The sequence below is a fragment of the Camelina sativa genome, chromosome 14, assembly GCF_000633955.1.
Source record: "Camelina sativa cultivar DH55 chromosome 14, Cs, whole genome shotgun sequence".
Taxonomy (NCBI): domain Eukaryota; kingdom Viridiplantae; phylum Streptophyta; class Magnoliopsida; order Brassicales; family Brassicaceae; genus Camelina; species Camelina sativa.
In genome coordinates this window covers 4,025,332-4,045,030 of record NC_025698.1, presented here as the reverse complement: position 1 = coordinate 4,045,030, position 19,699 = coordinate 4,025,332, and the positions used below count along the sequence as shown (strand labels likewise).

Sequence of the window (19,699 nt, the reverse complement as noted above, 5' to 3'; positions counted from 1 at the left end):
GAATCACATATACTATTATGAATTAATTTTTCTTCTATCTTAAGAAACCAACCATAACCAATAAAGACATAACTATACGGGTTCCAACGTCTAACTTAGTGATTGTGACCTTACTTTCTCGTAACTCAATGTCTTTTGGTTTTGCCACTTACAATTCCACAGTTTCAGAATGCTACTTAGTTCATGATTTCTTTAATACACTTTCAAACATTCTGTAAGCCAAACGCAAGGAACATGAATTCACGTTTGAAATCTTGTTAGAATTCTTATCAATGATGTTTGGTTCAAAACAATCGTTGTGTCACGCATCGTTTGCATACTTTAACCTTGAGAAGAGAAATTGGCGAAGCTTTGCGCAGCGTCTCCATGGCAGTGATTATTTAACAGTGTCTCTATGTGTTTGATCTCCTTAGGCATTGACCCTGTGAGCACCTCGTAGCCTGTCTCGGTGATCAGAACGTCATCCTCGATCCTTATCCCAATTCCTTGGAATCTGCAAATAATAAGCAGTATCAATAGAAATGTCATTTCACTATTTATTTTCTTGTTGGATAGATCATGTCATGTTCCCACGGTTGATTTGCTATTGAATTACACAGATATACACAATTCGACACTTTATTGGATGCAAATATTCCTACAAACCACGATTTTTTACATGAAGTTAGTGCCTTGAGTTTAAAGAGAGTATTTCTACCTTTCAGGGCAGTCGAATGAAGATGGAATGTAGACTCCTGGCTCAATCGTAATCACCTGTCCAAACAGCGTTTATAAGTTTGACATCGAGACTCTGAAAGATCATTGTCTAGCAGACACCAAAACCAGTCATTTGATGTAATATAACCTAGTAGATTCTATCAAATGCACCATCATAAACATTTTTTCAAACTTAAGGACCCAACGCCATCACACAATTAGTTAATACACTTCGACAATCAGGAATCAAAGGGCACATATCGGATTTAATGGACTAGCATCAACAATCAGAGTGTCTGAGATAGGAGGGTAAGTAGAACGGTGAAGATATTATAAGCCTGACTTTGGTGGGTTCCTTACAAAAACTAAGACTCAATGGAGTAGTAGTACTTACAAAACCAGGTTGCAAAGGACGGTCATATCCCACAGCAGAAGAATCATGCACATCCATCCCAAGGTAGTGACCTTATTATCCATCACAAAAGAACTCTGTTAGATAAGTTTTTTCCCAACGATACAGTATATATATTTTGTGATTTTGATTACATGATAACCTTTTATTTATTTTTGGGGCAGAAATAACTTTTATACAGCATAATGCAGGAAAATAACAAGGATGTTACCATCTAGACGTCAATCAGACTTAGTTGATTGTATTCGTTTCATCAACCAAAATTGCAAATAAGTTAATGTGATCGAGTTCAATAATGTATACCTATGGAGGTCGGATTCAGCTGGTGATACAGTCTACGACTTTTCAGGATGCCCATCTTAATCAGTCCATCGCACAACAACTCGGTCTGCAAAACATCATCCAAGTCCAAACATCATTCTGTTGGCAAATAAACCTTTTAAGTTTAAGGCTACCGAGTGCTGATGGTATTTATAACATCTTTGGTCCATTTGAGTTTCTGTAGTATTTGTAAACCAGCCTTCTACCGAAGTAAAATAATATTTTCACATCATACCAAACCTCCTAATAGTGAACGCATTTTGTGTGTGTAATACATCTTCAGCACAAAGAGAGGGCTTAAGATAAGTTCATATTTACCGAATATGTGTTTAGTTTGCGGATGGTTGTACCAGGCTTGCATTGTTTTATGCATTCTTTGTTTGTCTGAAGTATAAGATCATATAGCCCTTCCTGGAAACAATACAGATATTAATATTTTTGATAGGGAAAGTTTTAAGAAAGCAGCTTCATAATTACTATCCATCTTTTTATCTAAACATAATTGTGAAATCGAGCAAAGATCCACAAAATCCTATGTAACCTATGCACATGTCCAAATTTTGACAAATGGTATGTAAACAATCCTAACATGCAACCAACAAAAAACCTATATTTGCGTGTTACTCAGATGCTAAAACAATCCAAAAGAAATTATGGATACAGAAAAACTGCTTTCAGACGATCGGGTTTCGGTAGGTATCAATGACTAACAAAATTCATGCTTCCAAAGGTTTCCTAAATTAAAACAGCTAGTCTACGAAACGTACATCTCAGAAAGAGCAAGAAATCTGGTAGTAGAGTATGACATAGTAAGTAAAGTCCTATCTCTCAGTTGCACCATCCAAACACCAACGGCAAGCACAAAAGTAAAGAAGTTTGAATATCCAGACAAAAGAAGGTAAAAATTGGAGATAGCAGAGACATCAACCTGAAGAGAACTGAATTTTCCGCAAGGAGGCCATGTCCGAGTAAGATCACTAACATAACCATGTAACTCGCAACCCATGTCCATCAAGACAAGATCACCATCTCTTATCTGCAGATAAAAATAAAAGAAGATACTGGCTTCAAAAACATCGTTTTACTAGCAATCAAATAGGGTTGTGTCAAACTTACTCGCTGATCATTTCGTGAATAGTGAATAACACTAGCATTTGAACCGCCACCGACTACAGGATTAAATCTGAGAAATAAAACGTAACATTTTTCTTGTCACTAGAATTAGAATACTAGGAAATACTTTTTGTAAGAATAACNTACTATCCATCTTTTTATCTAAACATAATTGTGAAATCGAGCAAAGATCCACAAAATCCTATGTAACCTATGCACATGTCCAAATTTTGACAAATGGTATGTAAACAATCCTAACATGCAACCAACAAAAAACCTATATTTGCGTGTTACTCAGATGCTAAAACAATCCAAAAGAAATTATGGATACAGAAAAACTGCTTTCAGACGATCGGGTTTCGGTAGGTATCAATGACTAACAAAATTCATGCTTCCAAAGGTTTCCTAAATTAAAACAGCTAGTCTACGAAACGTACATCTCAGAAAGAGCAAGAAATCTGGTAGTAGAGTATGACATAGTAAGTAAAGTCCTATCTCTCAGTTGCACCATCCAAACACCAACGGCAAGCACAAAAGTAAAGAAGTTTGAATATCCAGACAAAAGAAGGTAAAAATTGGAGATAGCAGCGACACCAACCTGAAGAGAACTGAATTTTCCGCAAGGAGGCCATGTCCGAGTAAGATCACTAACATAACCATGTAACTCGCAACCCATGTCCATCAAGACAAGATCACCATCTCTTATCTGCAGATAAAAATAAAAGAAGATACTGGCTTCAAAAACATCGTTTTACTAGCAATCAAATAGGGTTGTGTCAAACTTACTCGCTGATCATTTCGTGAATAGTGAATAACACTAGCATTTGAACCGCCACCGACTACAGGATTAAATCTGAGAAATAAAAGGTAACATTTTTCTTGTCACTAGAATTAGAATAATAGGAAATACTTTTTGTAAGAATAAAATCCTGAATCACATATTTATTCATGGACTAGATATAAATGTCAAGACTTACGCCATTCGCTGAGCACCTCTTACCCGGCACTCATATTCAACTTGGGCTGATAAGATGCCTTCATCAGGAAACCCCTTTGAATGTAGCATTGTTTTCAGAAGACCCTGAGGATGAAAAGATCCAGATTACTCCATACGCTCAATGTCTGTTATAGCTATTTATCTTCAACCAATATTTAGAAAATGGTTCATGACGTTCTATTGGCTCTATGTTCCTTTTTCGTAGCACTTTGGAAACAAAACAAACGTAACAATTGGAATAGAAAACTTTCACATATCATTGAGCATTGCCTTCATGAATCACAAATTTGTTCCTTCGGATCATGGCTGGAGAGCTTTCTATGCGTATGTTCCTCATTTTTTCAAATCAATTCCCAAGATTAAATTGACTATACACACAATCGTCAGCAAAAGTTGTCAATTTTAACCAATTTGTCCTATTATCTCTTGTAATTTCCCCCACCATCTTTAATTTTCAGTTACTCTCTAGTATCTCAGTTGTATTTAGAAGCTAAAAAAAACAGAAAAGTTTCATGAGTATTAAATATGCCTTTGTTGTAAACAGGAATACCTGGCAAGCAATAGATGCAGACTCTCTCATCAATTTGAGTTCCGCAGGTGATTTAATTAACCTCAGCTCATGTGTTAAACTTGAAAGAGTTTTCATTTTGCCAAGAGATGCGGACTTTTGAAACTCATCCAAGTTTGTGTATCTTTGCGAGGCAGTTTGAACATTATGAAACACTTTTGAAGAATGTCTTAGCATGTCTGAAAGAATCTGTACATAAAGAATGTGAACATATAACAAATCTCGCGTTATAGAAGTAATAAAGTCAACAACATAAGAAATTTTTTAAGAGAGGCCGGCCATTTGAGGAAGAATATAAGCTACCTCAGGTAATTTGCTTATCGGATATGCTTGGTCTGCCTTGAAGAACTCAGACGCTGCATCAACTCCAGCAACTTCTCCTTGCCAAGCAATATCCTACATCACAGATCAATTCTTATAAACTGTCAAACAGAAATCAAATCACTCTGTACACAGAAATTCATATACTAATAGATCATCATACGTACCTTAGGAGTTGACTCTGGCATAAACATGCATAAACCGCGATCATTACTTAAAACAGCCACACCACCTGGCTGCTGGCAGCCAGTTAGATACAAATAGTCAGCCTCTTGTCTGAACGTATATGGAACAACGTCTGTCATCATTTTCTCGGGGGCTGAAGAAATGATGGCTAAGCTATTCTCAGGGAGAAGCTCCACAAGTTTCTTCCTTCTACCAATGTATTCATCAATTCTTATTCCTGGTGTGATCTCTCCTTCCGCCATTAACTGATGGGGAAGAGCGAACCATCAGAGCATATAAAATAGCATTTTCAAATCCAAGAAAACATAGTCAAAAGTAGATATCACATAGGAGTTACATGAGGATGAGATGCTGGAGTTGGCTGACCAATGTCTCTGACCCTTTGAGTTGAATATGCATAGCGACTAATGACCTGAAACAAGTAATTAGCATCAGTAGTCAACTCAAGTACTCTCTGCAACCTAAGTCTCAAAATTTCTGCAAATTTAATAAGATAGTCAATTCTCATTCAGAAGATGAAACTTTAGGATCCAGAAGATCTCTGAACCCGAAAAATCCGATCTTTAATCCTCAAATCTATACAAAACAAGGAGGAGGCAAACTAGCAAGAAAACATGAATTGAGCAATTTACCTGAGTTCTTGATACTCTCCGAACTAGATTCCGCGCAAGTACCTGCATCTCTTTCCTCTCTCAGACTCGAAGACTCTTGAGAGGATCGAATCGGACTTCGTGTGATGCTCTAATGTTCTGGTAGGCTTTTCAGGGTTTAGCTGTTTGAAGCTGCGTTTTCTAAACGTCGCGTTTCAGGGTTTTAAAACGTTACCGCTGTTTCCGAATCGCTGAAATCCCCCATTAGGGCTCAAAAAGTCTTTTACTTTCTCTGGGGTTAACTGGAACTTAAGTACCAGCACCAAAAAAAAGCTAACACTTTTCATAGAGAGAGAGAGTAAAACAAATTAGCAATGGCTGCTGTAGATGAAGGGAACGATGTTGGAAGAACAGTAGAGGAAGAAGAGCCTTTGTGTGAAAAGAGAGAGAGAGAAGAAGAGGAGGCTGAAACAGAAACATTGACTCCATGGGAGCAACACTCCAGCATCATAAGCATCCCTCGGTTCGACTACAAAGCTCCTTCTTCTCTGATTCATCATTCTCATTCAGGCTTCCTCGTCACCTGCACCATCAGTATGATCTTCTTCTTCTTTTATCATCCTTTTTTTAGCTTTCTATCTGTTAATTTCTCGAATTCCTTAGATTGTCTCCGAGTTTATGAGTTGTGGGCATTGCGAATCTGTGTATTGGATTGAGGAATATAGATTTTGTGTTTGACGAGACTCGAATTTAAGTTAAACTGTTTCTGATTTTCACTTCTTATCAGAAAGGGAGAAAAGTGCTACTAAAGAGGTCATGTCCATCCTTGGAAAGGTATCTTATCGTCACATTGATTGCTCCATCATTATTGAGGAACAAGTGTAAATTTTTGTTCCTGCGTTTAGAAGATAATCTCAACGAAAAGTACTTGTGAAAATTAAAGTTTGTAAAGAAAATGATTAGTACAATAGTGGGGGATTAAATTTAGTTTTTGAGTTGGGAAGTTACTTTAGCTTGTACAATCATTTGAATTTTGGTAGATCAAATGTTTAGAAGATAATGTGTAAACTTTTATTCCTGCGTTTAGAAGATAATCTCAGGGTGATTGATAATCAATTGTGGTAGAGAAACACTAAAAGTAGTTGTGAAAATTAAAGTTTGTAAAGATGATGATTAGTACAATAGTGGGGGATTGAATTAGTGTTAGAGTTGGGAAGTTACTAGTTCTCAAATGTTCAGCTTATCTCACAGAAATCAAACTTTTTGATTTGTTTAGTATATTGCGTCCATGCCTGAGGAGATATCTGAAGTTCTAAAATCAAAAAAACAAAAACTTTGTGCACATGAGATAGAGGAAGGCGAAGACCATCTTGAGAATGATGCCTTGCAGCAAACAGGTAATGTTTATTTGGGGAAGAGCACAGCCAAATTCTTGGGCTTTTTTTTGCGCTTATGGTCTTGTCTTTCTATTCTCTTTTTGTGCCTTGTTTAGGTGAAAATCCAAATGTTGAGGATCTCAAATTAGCAAATGAAGAACACAATTCTCTCATGTCATTGGTTAAGCTGACAAAGAGTGGCTTGCTTCTCTTTACTTTCCCTGTTGAAAACTCTCCCGATACAACAAGTATCGTATCACGAGTCTTCCAATCTATGGAATCTGGAGCTCTGAAGGCACCAATGTAAGTCTTTATTGTGAAATGTTAGTTACTGAACCTTTGGTCATTTGATTAACCTTTTGACCGTTCTCCATTGGAAATCACGCTTTATTGCTACCACTTGCCTTATAATTCAACTCTACCTTTAAATAAGCATGCTTTTAGAATTCTGATTTAGTCTCGAATAGTTATTTCAAGTCTGTTAGTCCCAAAGAGTGGTTTCTGTTACATATCAGACCTATTTCATTCTTTTTTTGACCATGTAGTTTACTTATTAATCCACTCTGCTATCATTATCTTCTCAGATTCCGTTGTTGTAAGCAAGTTTTTATGTCGAAACTAAGTAATCTATGATTCAATTGATGCAGCTGGTGCCATCGGATATTCCCAGTTCAAGCTACTTGTGGTTTGACAGAGAAAGAACTTCGGGAAACAGTGTCAAAGCTTGTTCAGCGGTTTGTCAATGATAAAGACAATAATACACTATCAAAACCTGTGAAGGTAAGAAAGAGTTTGTCTGTAGAATAAAGTTTCGTTATACATAGGAGTATATGTTAAGAATATTGTTAGTATCATGGCAATGGTTATTAACCGCACACCACCATTTAGTTTGCAGCTGGGTATCAGCGTAGAGGTGTGGAAGAGACGAAAGGAAAGATCCAGAAAGAAGCATCAGAGGTTCTAGATCAATGTTCGTTGCTGGACCGCATCAAATGCTTTGAAACTTTGGCGGCTGGAGTAAAAGACATCGTACCAGATTCAGTTGTGGATCTCAAAGCTCCAGAGGTAGTGTGTGTATGTATATGTAGAAAACAATTCTAACCTTATAATAACATCATCCCGTTTATAAAGTCTGAAGATTGGAGTAAAAATGTGCAGTTATGTGTTCTGGTGGAACTCTTACCGCTCTCTAGAATACCAAGTGGCTCCATTGTAGCTGCTGTATCAGTGCTTCCACATAGACTCGTTAGCACAAAGCCAAAACTCTGCATCAAGCCTCTAGTCCCTGAATCCAAACACAAAAAGGGACAAAACTGACGAGCGCAAAGGCATATCGTTGCATTGAGATTTTCCAGAGCCAAAAAGATTGACCGAAGTTGTAATCTCTCTGTTGTCGTTTGCTTTCAGTATCTGCAGTGACGTTAACAAGGTGTGTGTAACCAATGTTTTATTCAAGAGAAAACAAAGATAAACCCATCTCCACCTCTTGTTACAATGCTTTGTAGCTAGCTATGATAGAAAGGCACACTGCCAAGTTCTTTTCACATAATAACTCTCTGCTTAGGCAATTAAAAATTAATCGGTTTAAATTTGGTTTTCAATCAAACCAATGATTTTATGAACAAATTTCGGTTTAATCAAGGTTCGGTTTGGTCCGCCTCTGGTACATGGTTTTCCCAATCGCGCTCTGAAACAGTCTCGGCGGCTTCCTTGTTCCATCTTCGCGACGTCTGAGATTATCGTTTCCTTCCCTATCCCACTGGAACGAAGAAAAAACCCTAATGGGAACGAGCTCGTGTGGCGATGGCGAGAAGCAGAGGATTGAAGATGAAGAGCAATACGGTGTGTTGCTGTACTACAAGTACACCTCTGTTCCTGATCTAGATGAGCTCGTTTCCTTTTATGAATCGAGCTGCAACTCATTAGGCTTACTCGGCCGTATCAGGCTCTCCCCTAAGGGCGTCAATGTCACTGTATGCTTCTAATCACCTTCTCCGCATATCCAATGTTTAATTTTTTTTATTTTACCCGTTTTGAGTTCTCTGACTGTGTGTTCCCGTCTGATTTGAGGATTAAAACCAAAAGTGTAATCCTTTTATCTCTTTTGAACTGTAATTTTAATATTTATCTGTTGGGGTTGAAGCGAATAAGAAAGTCTGAGACATTGGGTCTACGTTTACTCAAGTTTGTTGAAGTTGAACTATAGGAAAATAAATACGAAGCCTTTGAGTTCTGAGTTCTGTTTGTTTGATTTAGGATCATAGTTCTCTATATATTAGTTACATGTTTAATCCATCTTAACCATTAAAGAAGCAGACATCAAAAGTGTGAAGCTTTTTTACTAGACTTCTGTTTATATACGATTGATTTAACAGAAAACTTTACTTTTTGGTTAGGTTGGTGGAAAATTAACTGCATTGGAGGAACATATTGCTGCAGCAAAGTCGAATTGTTTGTTTGAAGGGACCGACTTCAAGCTTGCACCTTGCCATCACCCCTTGAATGACAAAGTTGCTCAGGAATGTGGGTTTACATCACTCTCCATCCGTGTTGTTGAGGTTATTGCCTTGTCTTCTTACCAAACATAGTGTTTCTTATGTTTAGTTCTTATCTACACAACATATGCGTAAGAATTTCTTTGCTGGGATGAGGGAAATATTCATGTTATGATCTCCTTAGCTCATCTGACAGAATGTTTTCTACTAATTCACAAAAGACTCTGACTGTACTTCCATAGCGTTTTGATAGATTTGTGGCTTTGTGTGGTGATTTGCAGGAGTTAGTGACTTTTAGTCCTTGCCCTCCCCTTAAACCCCCAGAAATTTCGAATGCTGGAAAGCATCTCTCTGCTGCGGAGTTTCATTCGGTCCTGCAGAGTGCCGGTAAGCTTCTTTATTTGTTTTTTTACTTTACTGCTATATTGCATTTCTTAGCTGATTTATGTTTTCTTCCAACTCAGCTGAACAGCCGGATGGGGATGGGAAGTCTGAGAATAAGGAACTTGTTTTGCTTGACGCAAGGAACCTGTACGAGACACGGATTGGAAAATTCGAAGCAGAAAATGTTGAGACCCTTGATCCTGAAATCAGGCAGTATAGTGATTTGCCCACCTGGATTGATCAGAATGCTGAGAAATTGAAGGGAAAAAACGTGCTCATGTATGATTAATATAGTTCTGTGACATACAGAGATTTCTTGTCTAGTTTACTTTCCCCATCACTGAAGTTCTCTTGTGTTTGTGAAATCAGGTACTGCACTGGTGGAATCAGATGTGAAATGGCATCTGCATATATCAGATCTAAAGGCACTGGATTTGAGAATACTTTCCAGGTGAGATCCTGAATCGCAAATGGATTTGATTCTAGTCACTGAACTTGGCTGACTCCAGCTGTTATTTGTTTTTTTTGCAGCTCTATGGTGGCATACAGAGATACCTTGAACAATTTCCCAGTGGTGGGTTCTTCAAAGGGAAGAACTTTGTGTTTGATCACCGGTATATTTCTAGCATATTTCTCTTCTAATCTACCAGGAAAACGATTTTTATTGGTCCGGGTAACATACATTTACATGTCGGATTTGAAGGATCTCAGTTGGAAGCTCAAAAGAGGATATAATAGGCAGCTGCCTTCTCTGCAGCAATACCTTTGACGACTATTCTCCACGTTGCCGTTGCAGATTATGCCGGATGCTTGTTTTAGTCTGCAATCATTGTCGGGTAATGCACCCAGACGACTTTTGCTGATCAAGTTCACAAGGATTGTGTATTTTGGATTTACAATGTGTTGTTGATGCAGGTTAACGGAGATATATATGTGTGTGAGCTGTGTCGTAAACACGGGAAAGGGGAAGTCCCTTTGAGTCTTGATCCCTCAAACCAATCTTCTGAAAGCAATGGTAAGGTCTGTTTCTTCATTTTTGAATCAAGTAATGTGTTAAAAATCAGAGAATTTTTTAAAACTTTATAATCCCTTGTTCCCTGGAAACTTTGTCATTTCACTTCTATGGTCAGGTGACAATACAAGACGGAAGCTGAGGATCTTGTGCTTGCATGGTTTTAGGCAAAACGCATCTGGCTTCAAAGGGAGGACCGGATCACTAGCAAAGAAACTGAAGAATATTGCGGAGCTTGTGTTCATCGATGCACCACACGAACTACAGTTCATCTACCAAACTGCTACCCCTCCATCCGGAGCATGCAACAAGAAGTTTGCGTGGTTGGTGTCACCAGATTTTGATAAACCGAGTGAAACAGGCTGGACAGTGGCCCAATGCCAGTTCGATCCGTTGCAGTATCAGACTCAAACTGAAGGGTTTGATAAATCGTTGACATACTTGAAGACGGCTTTTGCAGAGAAAGGGCCTTTTGATGGCATTCTCGGATTCTCTCAAGGTGCGGCAATGGCTGCAGCTGTATGTGGGATACAGGAGCAGCTCGTAGGTGAAATAGACTTCAGATTCTGCGTGTTGTGCTCGGGTTTCACACCGTGGCCATTGTTGGAGAAGAAGGAGAAAGGATCGATTAAATGCCCTTCACTTCACATATTCGGAAGCCAGCCTGGTAAAGACAGACAGATTGTGACTCACGCCAGCTCAGATCTGGCGGGGTTGTTTGATGATGGTTGCGCCACCATTATTGAGCACGATTTTGGCCACATCATTCCTACAAAGTCTCCTTATATTGATGAGATTAAAGCTTTCCTTTACCAATTCATTTGAGGACTTTATTATTACCAAGGCGAGACTCTTGCAATCAAAACATTTCTTGTATTTGTACTCTTGCGAAGTAAAAGTTATAAAACTAATAATAACGACAAAGATAAAAGTAACAAATACAAAGTGTGACCATATCCTAAACCAGTAACCACACTAGACATAATCCATCCCAGAGTTTAAGATACAGAATCAGAGATTGATTCAGACAAATAAGGACAACAACAACAAAACAAAAAAACAGAAGAAATAAACCTTTTTGCATCAGAACTCAAAAACTCGAACTTGAAACTGGCAATTGTCAATAACAGTTGCAAAAGTTGAATCTCATGTTCCCCAAACCAAGGAATTCAATTTGTACTATACCTTTTCAGCCAAATTTGAATCCGCCAGGGGGGGCAGCGGGCTGGTTGGTCCCAAAATTGAAGGTCTGTTGTGAATTTTCATTCCCGCCATCCTGCAGAATCTGCTCTTCCTCATCTTCAGCCCAATATCTCTCCAATATCTTAACGGCCTTCTCATATATCTCATTGTTATCATGGGATTGAAGGTTTTCGATTTTGTCCAACCCATCAGATTCTTCTATTATGTGAGCATAGAGATTCACCCCATCGTTTAATCCCATCTCCTTGTCAGCCTCACTAACCTTAAGAATGTTTTCAAGCCCCTCGAGGCACACTGTCACAATCCTCGGATCAGGGCAGATTAGAAGATCACAGAGTGGCTTGATGCAGCCTTGGGTCACCAAATATCTGCATGCAAAACTGTGTTAAGGCATTTTTTGATCTCGAGATAGATGGTGGTGTAAGTAAGAGGGAGCACTATTAAGTGAAGTTAGTTGTTTGCAACTGCACTTCAAAATGAAGATGACATACTGAATCTGCTCATGAGACCCTCCTGACGTGGCATTGGAAATAGCCCAAGCAGCTTCCTTCTTTATATCGAACTCAGCGGTTTGGAGCAAGTGCACAAGAGGGAGGATTATTCCAGCACCAACCATAGCCTATCGTTTCAAATACATAAACTGATTAAAGAATTGCTTTTAGCCTCTAAAACTTTAATGATTCAATATTTTCAGTAGCAAGTATTGTTGGCCTATAGCAATAGCAATAGCAATAGCAAATAGGGTATAATTAGGTTTGTTGGCAGAGATGTTATTGGAAAATATGGAAGTTTTAAAATTTGCTTGCTCTAAACTCAAGAAAAGAGTCAAAATCATTAACTTCTTCACTTTTCTTGCAGAATCAGAATGAAATAGCATACTATATCTTCCACGAACAACCGTCTTCTTGACATATTAAAGATAGCAAAAAAAGCCTCATACCTCTATTTGAACTTTATTTCCAGCAGTAATATTCGAGATAGTCCAACAAGCTTCTTTTTTAATACTTTTCTTGTGATTTTGCGTAAGCAAATTGTAAAGGTGCGGAAGTACACCACTATCAATTATAAACTGAAAAGCAAAGACACAATCATAGTCAAAATCCCAAAGCAAACACCCAAATCAATACAAATAGTCGTTCGCCACAAATCATACCTGTGTCTGAGAGTCATCACCAGTTACGATGTTCCCCACAGTTCGAAGGGCAGGAATGAGAACCGTAGGTGATGGATGACTTGAAGAAAGATATGTTAATTAGTATAGTTGCACAAAATAAAACTAGTAAGAATATGAGACAGTAAGAACATCAACACTCAGTTTCCAAAAGATAAATCAAAAAGCATCACAAATTTAAAGATAGCAACACCTATATTGAGAAAAGCTAACTTATATCTAACTTATATAACACTAAGAGCCAAAGGACAAAACNGCGGTTTGGAGCAAGTGCACAAGAGGGAGGATTATTCCAGCACCAACCACAGCCTATCGTTTCAAATACATAAAGTGATTAAAGAATTGCTTTTAGCCTCTAAAACTTTAATGTTTCAATATTTTCAGTAGCAAGTATTGTTGGCATATAGCAATAGCAATAGCAATAGCAGATAGGGCATAATTAGGTTTGTTGGCAGAGATGTTATTGGAAAATATGGAAGTTTTAAAATTTGCTTGCTCTAAACTCAAGAAAAGAGTCAAAATCATTAACTTCTTCACTTTTCTTGCAGAATCAGAATGAAATAGCATACTATCTTCCACGAACAACCGTCTTCTTGACATATTAAAGATAGCAAAAAAAGCCTCATACCTCTATTTGACCTTTATTTCCAGCAGTAATATTCGAGATAGTCCAACAAGCTTCTTTTTTAATACTTTTCTTGTGATTTTGCGTAAGCAAATTGTAAAGGTGCGGAAGTACACCACTATCAATTATAAACTGAAAAGCAAAGACACAATCATAGTCAAAATCCCAAAGCAAACACCCAAATCAATACAAATAGTCGTTCGCCACAAATCATACCTGTGTCTGAGAGTCATCACCAGTTACGATGTTCCCCACAGTTCGAAGGGCAGGAATGAGAACCGTAGGTGATGGATGACTTGAAGAAAGATATGTTAATTAGTATAGTTGCACAAAATAAAACTAGTAAGAATATGAGACAGTAAGAACATCAACACTCAGTTTCCAAAAGATAAATCAAAAAGCATCACAAATTTAAAGATAGCAACACCTATATTGAGAAAAGCTAACTTATATCTAACTTATATAACACTAAGAGCCAAAGGACAAAACAAGAGAGACTAAATATGATTAGAAATAAACAAAAATTATGTCTAGTCAATTATAGGCTAGGAAAAATGGAACTAACCTCAGAAGCTCCACAAGTCGTGGACAGACACCTGCCTGGATCACAGCCTGAATCTTATCATTGGGGCCATCTGAAAGGTAGGAGAGAGCCCAGCAGGCATCGGTGAGAACTTCTTCATCATTCAGATAGATAAGCTGCCGAAGAACTGACAACGCAGGCTTCACCTTAAACATATGAATAACCAACACTAGGCTTGAGTAATGTTAGGAATGCAACTAAACATATATAAAAATTATGTAAAAAACTTGGACCGCCAATCATAAGTTGTCTAGAAAAATCAAAGAGAATCCATTTCTGTAGTCCTACCTGTTCAAATGGTGTAGGTGGTTTACCACGACAAAAGTTGGACAAGGTCCACGTAGCATTTCTTAGCATGGACAACTTAGAATTTTCATTTAATTGAGCCAGCAATGGCTCAAGAGCCCCATAGTTGAGAACAAGATTCCTGCAGTTTGGAGAGTCCCCAGCAACATTGCCCAAGGCCCACACCGCCTACAATGATATCATGTAAGGGATTTTTAAGAAACCACTAAACGTTTTAGCACCTATAACTACGGAAAAGCACTTGGCCGACTATCACAAAATACCACTCAGGATCAAATGAAACAGCAAAAAAACCAAATACGAGAGGCATGTATCCTGGTCACAATATAAAATGGAAGTGCACAGTTGTCTAGCTAGTTAGTGGCAAACCTGCTCTCGAACGTCATCACTAGCAGAACTAAGAAGCTGAACGAAGATAGGAACCGCCCCCTGTTCAATTACAACCCGAGTATGATCTGATGTTCCTGACGCAACATTGGTCAAAGCCCATGCAGCCTCAAACTGCAAATAAACTTAACGTTAAGCCACCAAACCATTCTTGATACTTTAAGGTGCAATTGATAAAGAACAAAACTAAAATGTGTGAAGTAGACATACCTGCAATTGCGGATGGTCTTGCCTTCCAAGAAACTCAACAAAACGTGGGACAACCCCAGCTTTAATCACTTCATCAATAGGAGGACTACGCTCTGGTTATCAAATTGCAGTACAAGCAACCATCAGATGTCTATTACACACATATAACCTTAGAAGAGAGAATTGCTTCTGAACGGAAAAAATATATATACCTACCTATAGATAACAACTTTCGAAACTGAGTTGTGGCTTCTAGCTGAGCTTGAGGATCATCAGAATAAACACCTTGTACCATCATTGGAATACCTTCTAACTGTCAAAAACACATGAACAGCATCAAACAACTGTTACCACAGAAACAAAACCTCTCCTTGGCTAGAAAAGTAACACACCCAATCCATTAACAAGATCATCAGATCAGATTCTAGAAATCCCGATATCTAACAAAAGCAAACTATACACTGCGATCAGCATACATGATGATCAGATTTGGTCATAAAGGATCAATTTTGATGGTCAATTATGAGATTAGGAGTGTTCAAGCAGCTGAGATCTAGAATTGAGGTGGGGAAACAGAATCAAAGCCTCAATTTTTTTCAACAATCAAACAAAGATCCATCACTCACAAATCAAATCCAGGGATCCAAATCACAAAATTGAGCACAATTGTCTCAAAAAAAAGTTTCAGATCAGAGGAACTTACTCGTTTCTCAACAGCGGCAGCGTTCTGGGGACCGTCGAGGCCAACTCCGCCGAGAGGCTGCTGGTGCTGGAGCATCATTCCTTCGCGGCGCTTCTTGAGGAGACTGTCCTCACGCTTGTTTTTCCTAATCTCGACGAGATTGTCCTCTCTCCTCCGCCTCGCCTCATCGGCATCGACCCCTGTCTTGTATATCTTCTTCCTCAGCTCCGCGCGTGTGCTCGGCCTCAGCGACATCGTTCGTTAAGTCTCTCTCTCTCTCTCTCTCTTTCTCTCTTCCCGGAAACGAACAACTTCGTCTGGATCTTCCTTCTCTCTCTCTCTCTTGTCTCTCTCGCTCTTGCGGAATTGAAATTGGAGAAACGGGATCGTGGAGGACGAGTCGTCTGATGCTGTCGGGTCGGATCCGGGTTGGAGTTTGATTGGATGTTGGAACTCCTTGGATCCTTCCTTCTCACACAGACGTATTGCCACGCTGTCGCAATTTTTTTGCCTTTTTTTTTTCTTTTAAGTTTTAATAAAAGGGTATGTGTAAAATACCTCACTGATTGATATATTTGGATTTCGTTGAATATTTATTTATATGCAATCAAATAATTACGTTGAGATTTTATTGCAACAGCCGAACTTCGCACAAGATTCACAGTTGTTATTTATTATTATTTTTTTTTTTTGCAACGTAGTTATCGCAAAACGTAAAATTTTCAACTCTTTAACATGAATTACGATTATGCGTGGCAATAGCAACTCTTAGAAACGCAGTTTTTTTCTTTTGCCTTGTACAGTGACTCCAATGTCAAAACCAAGATTCAGTCATATGGCATTAGGAAATAATTAATCTGATATTCTATAAATTTTGCAATATAATAAGCTGAAAAACGAAAAATGGTTTGTAAAGATATCATATAGAAGTCAAGACCGATAACAAAGTTTACTTGTGTTTGATACCTAACTAGAAATAAGTAAAATCGCAAAACTAACCAAGGAAAAAAAAAAAGATAGGTATTGTATCCGAACAAATGCATAAAAACTGAATACTCTACTCTACTAGTTAATTATACGATAGGTTTAGTTATACTTTGAATCAGAAAGGTCGACACAGTGACTTTCCCCTTACCTCACTCTTTGACATAGTTCATCTTCTTCCTTGAAACATGAATCTCTCTGTAAACCCTTTTTTCATATTATAATCTCTTCGTGTAACAGGATTGGACAAGATCTTCCACGCATAATTGATGATCTCGAAAGCTGACTTGGCAGCAACAGACTTGTTTCCGTCGGGACAGAGCTTAGCCATGATGTCTTCGTACTTTATCTGGATCAACTGAGGGTCACATAACGGGTTTTTTATCCTCAGAATCTTGTAGAGTGTGAAACGACGTAAATTATCCCAGTTGATTTCATAGGCGACGAGAATCTGTGAGATATCTTGGTGGTTTTCAGATGTGTTAGCTTCACACATTAAGTCATGCACGATTTTAATGGCTCCTTGGAGATCGCCCCTTTTGTAATGTTCTTCCGCTAGTCTTACTATATTTTTTGTTGGTGACATATTGCTTGGCTCGTTTTTTAAAAAACAATGAATTTGAGAGATTTGATGATGACTTAAAAAAAATGCATACCTAAATAAGAGTTTGAGATTATATGACACCAAAATATAAGGAAAAAATGAATTTAGATGGACATCCCAGAATATTTAAGAAGCAAGAAAATATAAATTTTACATTTTTAAAATATGACAATAATCATTAAATAGTTTGGAAAGGAGAAGTTTGACATTAAAATGAAAGTTAATATGACAATAAGCATTATTCGGTAGTGGAAAGAAGAAGTTTGACATTTAAAAAAAAAAATCAACCTAAAATAATAAATTGGTTAAGTTTTTTTTTATAATTAAAATAAAGTATTAATTATTAAATATTACGCAAAGCTAATATAGTTGTTACGGTTGATATGTACTTTAACAAACCGTTTAGAATTGTACTTATCTTTAAATTATGTTTTATATTGGTGATATCATTTTTTTTTGTTATAATTGTCTTCGTTTTAATTGTAGACAAGTATTTAAAAGAATAGATGGACAAATGTCTGGATCCGCTATTGATCATGGATTTCATTTGATCATCAACTACTAAAAATTTGGATATCCAAAAAGATCGATCACCATTCTGCAAATGAAACACTAGACTTAAAATATTTCTGATTTTATAATTTGGATACTTTGACTCACAAAAACAAATAACATGTGATGTTTTTATATAACAATTAATATTCATTCAACTATAGATATTGTCAGCAAAAAAAAATAAACCTTATATTAAAAATATATTAAAAAAACCGAAGAAAATGTAAAATTGTTCTAGTTTCTTCATGATCCTTTTTGTTTAAAAAAAGAAAACATATTTTGAAATTGCAACAAGTTCAAACTCGTTATATTGCGTCAAACTTAATTACAACCTTATAAGAGGATAGATCTCTTAGAAGATTTGAAACTGATAAAGGGAAGTAAGGGAAGCTTCGGAATGAAGGAATATTAATATCTCACAGGCGATCATGGACGATGAAGAGTTGTTCCTGTGTCGGGTTTAAAAATGTTGAACCGTCTAGGATGAAGAGTTTCGAAAAAGGATGCTCTCACCAACACGTCAAGTGGCGGTAAAAAACATCAAAACCATATTATCAGTGGACCAAAGTCGTTGTGACAAAGCCATTTGTTTATCCATTCCTTGTTAATTAGGCGCCGTTTCTCACTTTCTTGCATGATATTAGGAATCGTTGTGACGAAATCATTTGTTCGAACATAACTTTTGCCCGTTTCAAGAAGTGCCTGGATGCAAAAATTGATAATACGAGCTAATTAGTTTTCAAATTGGGCCAATATTTGGCTATATAATTTTTTAAAAAGTATAGATAATATACCATAGAGGTAGAAAAGAGAGAGAAAGAAAAGAAAAAAAGAGGTAGTGACGTAGAAACAAAATCGTAGGAGTTGAAGTGGATAATGGTTGACTTGAGAGCACGTGCAGAAATGTTAGAAAACACGAGCACAGTTCGAAGACAACGAAATCTGTCTGACCAAGACATGTGCGAGTGCATGTTGTCTTGCCACGAGTTCCATCTCATTACACCGCGCAAAAGTCTTTTTACGTGTAATCGTGTATAACAAACTTACTTACATGAGAAATATAAAAGATATGGACGAGTTTTTTTTGTTGTTGTTGAATTAAATTTTGTCAACAAGGGTTTTTTTGTTTGCTTCTCTCGTCGTCGGACCCATTGTTTCCACTACTCAACAATACGGGTCTGGTTTATTCTACCGGTTAACCCGATTGTATATTTCCTTCTCTCTTTCGTCTAACTCTACATATATATATATAAATCCCATAATTTAGTGGGAGGATTGGAGAGGACTAAACCTCATATAATCGATCATATATATACTTCAAATTTGACAGGCCCTCCTTTTATCGGTAGCCACTAATTATCGCTGCGGTTTGAAACTAAACTTCAGTATATACATTATATATCTATAAGAGATCTTACTTTCACTTTGCATTGGCATTGAAGTTATACGATTTCAAAGTTTGTGATGATTTAATGCAGTGATAGATGTTAAAAGCTGTTAAACAAATAGTTTAGTTAGATAAAACAAATTACTGTTATGTAAATGCATTAGCTTTTTGCTATGTATATTTTATGGTACATTATTTTATTGGTTACTTTAATCGTGGATTACATGATTCATTTTTGTATATCTGTCTCATAAGCTATACACAGTTGATATGTAGTGATGATACGATATTTTGAGCATATTTTATACCTTACTTTTCAGTAAAATTCGTGAAGAGCTGATAATTATGAACTATAAGGTGGTAAAACTAGTGTTTGTTTATATATATTTGTAAATAGCGTCGTATGAAGAGGAGAGATTCTTGAAAATTTGGCATCGCCTCGGCCACATTCACATATGAGGTTCATAATTGGAGTCACATGGTTGCATGTGATCACATTGGGTCTACCTTTTAGCCACATATGGCCAACTCCACGTTTCCCCTTTTTTTTTT

At 37.3% G+C, this 19,699-nt stretch overlaps 6 protein-coding genes across 8 annotated transcripts; 2 read left to right on the top strand and 4 right to left on the bottom strand.

Moving 5' to 3' along the window:
* Nucleotides 76–2,652, bottom strand: LOC104739519 (probable Xaa-Pro aminopeptidase 3). Its single transcript, XM_019236058.1, has 7 exons — nucleotides 2,546–2,652; nucleotides 2,358–2,465; nucleotides 1,748–1,840; nucleotides 1,412–1,496; nucleotides 1,091–1,161; nucleotides 698–753; nucleotides 76–493 (listed from the first exon to the last, which is right to left on the bottom strand). Exons 2-7 carry the CDS (start codon nucleotides 2,439–2,441, stop codon nucleotides 322–324), a joined length of 561 nt encoding a protein of 186 aa, XP_019091603.1. The 5' UTR covers nucleotides 2,442–2,465; nucleotides 2,546–2,652; the 3' UTR covers nucleotides 76–321.
* Nucleotides 2,952–5,403, bottom strand: LOC104767599 (probable Xaa-Pro aminopeptidase 3). Its single transcript, XM_019236047.1, has 8 exons — nucleotides 5,247–5,403; nucleotides 4,952–5,026; nucleotides 4,596–4,859; nucleotides 4,411–4,503; nucleotides 4,090–4,296; nucleotides 3,520–3,623; nucleotides 3,329–3,395; nucleotides 2,952–3,248 (listed from the first exon to the last, which is right to left on the bottom strand). Exons 1-8 carry the CDS (start codon nucleotides 5,292–5,294, stop codon nucleotides 2,967–2,969), a joined length of 1,140 nt encoding a protein of 379 aa, XP_019091592.1. The 5' UTR covers nucleotides 5,295–5,403; the 3' UTR covers nucleotides 2,952–2,966.
* Nucleotides 5,493–8,124, top strand: LOC104739520. Its single transcript, XM_010459906.2, has 7 exons — nucleotides 5,493–5,798; nucleotides 5,992–6,038; nucleotides 6,481–6,601; nucleotides 6,697–6,883; nucleotides 7,228–7,360; nucleotides 7,469–7,645; nucleotides 7,739–8,124. Exons 1-7 carry the CDS (start codon nucleotides 5,579–5,581, stop codon nucleotides 7,895–7,897), a joined length of 1,044 nt encoding a protein of 347 aa, XP_010458208.1. The 5' UTR covers nucleotides 5,493–5,578; the 3' UTR covers nucleotides 7,898–8,124.
* LOC104739521 (rhodanese-like domain-containing protein 6) lies at nucleotides 8,223–11,554 on the top strand. 2 transcript variants are annotated; one of them, XM_010459907.2, is made up of 9 exons: nucleotides 8,223–8,553; nucleotides 8,977–9,138; nucleotides 9,357–9,462; nucleotides 9,540–9,738; nucleotides 9,829–9,910; nucleotides 9,991–10,073; nucleotides 10,163–10,295; nucleotides 10,375–10,474; nucleotides 10,590–11,554. In XM_010459907.2, the coding sequence occupies exons 1-9, from the start codon at nucleotides 8,362–8,364 to the stop codon at nucleotides 11,294–11,296; spliced, it is 1,764 nt and encodes a 587-aa protein (XP_010458209.1). In that variant the 5' UTR covers nucleotides 8,223–8,361; the 3' UTR covers nucleotides 11,297–11,554. The 2 variants fall into 2 exon arrangements, with proteins under 2 accessions (XP_010458209.1, XP_010458210.1); XM_010459908.1 differs by lacking the exon at nucleotides 8,223–8,553 and having other exon boundaries at nucleotides 8,977–9,103.
* Nucleotides 11,365–16,080, bottom strand: LOC109124607 (importin subunit alpha-4). Of its 2 annotated transcripts, none has more exons than XM_010459910.2 (10): nucleotides 15,639–16,080; nucleotides 15,152–15,248; nucleotides 14,957–15,048; nucleotides 14,729–14,860; nucleotides 14,342–14,527; nucleotides 14,036–14,199; nucleotides 13,687–13,765; nucleotides 12,615–12,743; nucleotides 12,166–12,293; nucleotides 11,365–12,042 (listed from the first exon to the last, which is right to left on the bottom strand). In XM_010459910.2, exons 1-10 carry the CDS (start codon nucleotides 15,870–15,872, stop codon nucleotides 11,661–11,663), a joined length of 1,623 nt encoding a protein of 540 aa, XP_010458212.1. In that variant the 5' UTR covers nucleotides 15,873–16,080; the 3' UTR covers nucleotides 11,365–11,660. The 2 variants fall into 2 exon arrangements, with proteins under 2 accessions (XP_010458212.1, XP_010458211.1); XM_010459909.2 differs by lacking the exon at nucleotides 12,615–12,743 and adding an exon at nucleotides 13,474–13,602 and having other exon boundaries at nucleotides 15,639–16,078.
* LOC104743191 lies at nucleotides 16,561–17,187 on the bottom strand. The gene has a single exon (XM_010464302.1). The coding sequence runs from the start codon at nucleotides 17,185–17,187 to the stop codon at nucleotides 16,771–16,773; it is 417 nt and encodes a 138-aa protein (XP_010462604.1). The 3' UTR covers nucleotides 16,561–16,770.

Excerpts from the sequence above, each read along its gene's own strand:
- LOC104739519 (XM_019236058.1), bottom strand. The coding sequence starts at position 2,441 with ATGGACATGGGTTGCGAGTTACATGGTTATGTTAGTGATCTTACTCGG. Across the intron at positions 1,162-1,411 it reads GCTGAATCCGACCTCCATAG|GTCACTACCTTGGGATGGAT; the intron begins GTATACATTATT and ends ATGGATAATAAG. Across the intron at positions 754-1,090 it reads GTCCTTTGCAACCTGGTTTT|GTGATTACGATTGAGCCAGG; the intron begins GTAAGTACTACT and ends CTGTTTGGACAG.
- LOC104767599 (XM_019236047.1), bottom strand. The coding sequence starts at position 5,294 with ATGCAGGTACTTGCGCGGAATCTAGTTCGGAGAGTATCAAGAACTCAG. Across the intron at positions 4,860-4,951 it reads CTCCAGCATCTCATCCTCAT|TTAATGGCGGAAGGAGAGAT; the intron begins GTAACTCCTATG and ends CTTCCCCATCAG. Across the intron at positions 4,297-4,410 it reads CGATAAGCAAATTACCTGAG|ATTCTTTCAGACATGCTAAG; the intron begins GTAGCTTATATT and ends CTTTATGTACAG.
- LOC104739520 (XM_010459906.2), top strand. The coding sequence starts at position 5,579 with ATGGCTGCTGTAGATGAAGGGAACGATGTTGGAAGAACAGTAGAGGAA. Across the intron at positions 6,039-6,480 it reads TCATGTCCATCCTTGGAAAG|TATATTGCGTCCATGCCTGA; the intron begins GTATCTTATCGT and ends TGATTTGTTTAG. Across the intron at positions 6,602-6,696 it reads TGATGCCTTGCAGCAAACAG|GTGAAAATCCAAATGTTGAG; the intron begins GTAATGTTTATT and ends TGCCTTGTTTAG.
- LOC104739521 (XM_010459907.2), top strand. The coding sequence starts at position 8,362 with ATGGGAACGAGCTCGTGTGGCGATGGCGAGAAGCAGAGGATTGAAGAT. Across the intron at positions 9,463-9,539 it reads TTCGGTCCTGCAGAGTGCCG|CTGAACAGCCGGATGGGGAT; the intron begins GTAAGCTTCTTT and ends CTTCCAACTCAG. Across the intron at positions 10,074-10,162 it reads AACTTTGTGTTTGATCACCG|GATCTCAGTTGGAAGCTCAA; the intron begins GTATATTTCTAG and ends TCGGATTTGAAG.
- LOC109124607 (XM_010459910.2), bottom strand. The coding sequence starts at position 15,872 with ATGTCGCTGAGGCCGAGCACACGCGCGGAGCTGAGGAAGAAGATATAC. Across the intron at positions 14,861-14,956 it reads AAGACCATCCGCAATTGCAG|TTTGAGGCTGCATGGGCTTT; the intron begins GTATGTCTACTT and ends GTTTATTTGCAG. Across the intron at positions 12,294-12,614 it reads GAAATAAAGTTCAAATAGAG|GCTATGGTTGGTGCTGGAAT; the intron begins GTATGAGGCTTT and ends TTGAAACGATAG.
- LOC104743191 (XM_010464302.1), bottom strand. The coding sequence starts at position 17,187 with ATGTCACCAACAAAAAATATAGTAAGACTAGCGGAAGAACATTACAAA.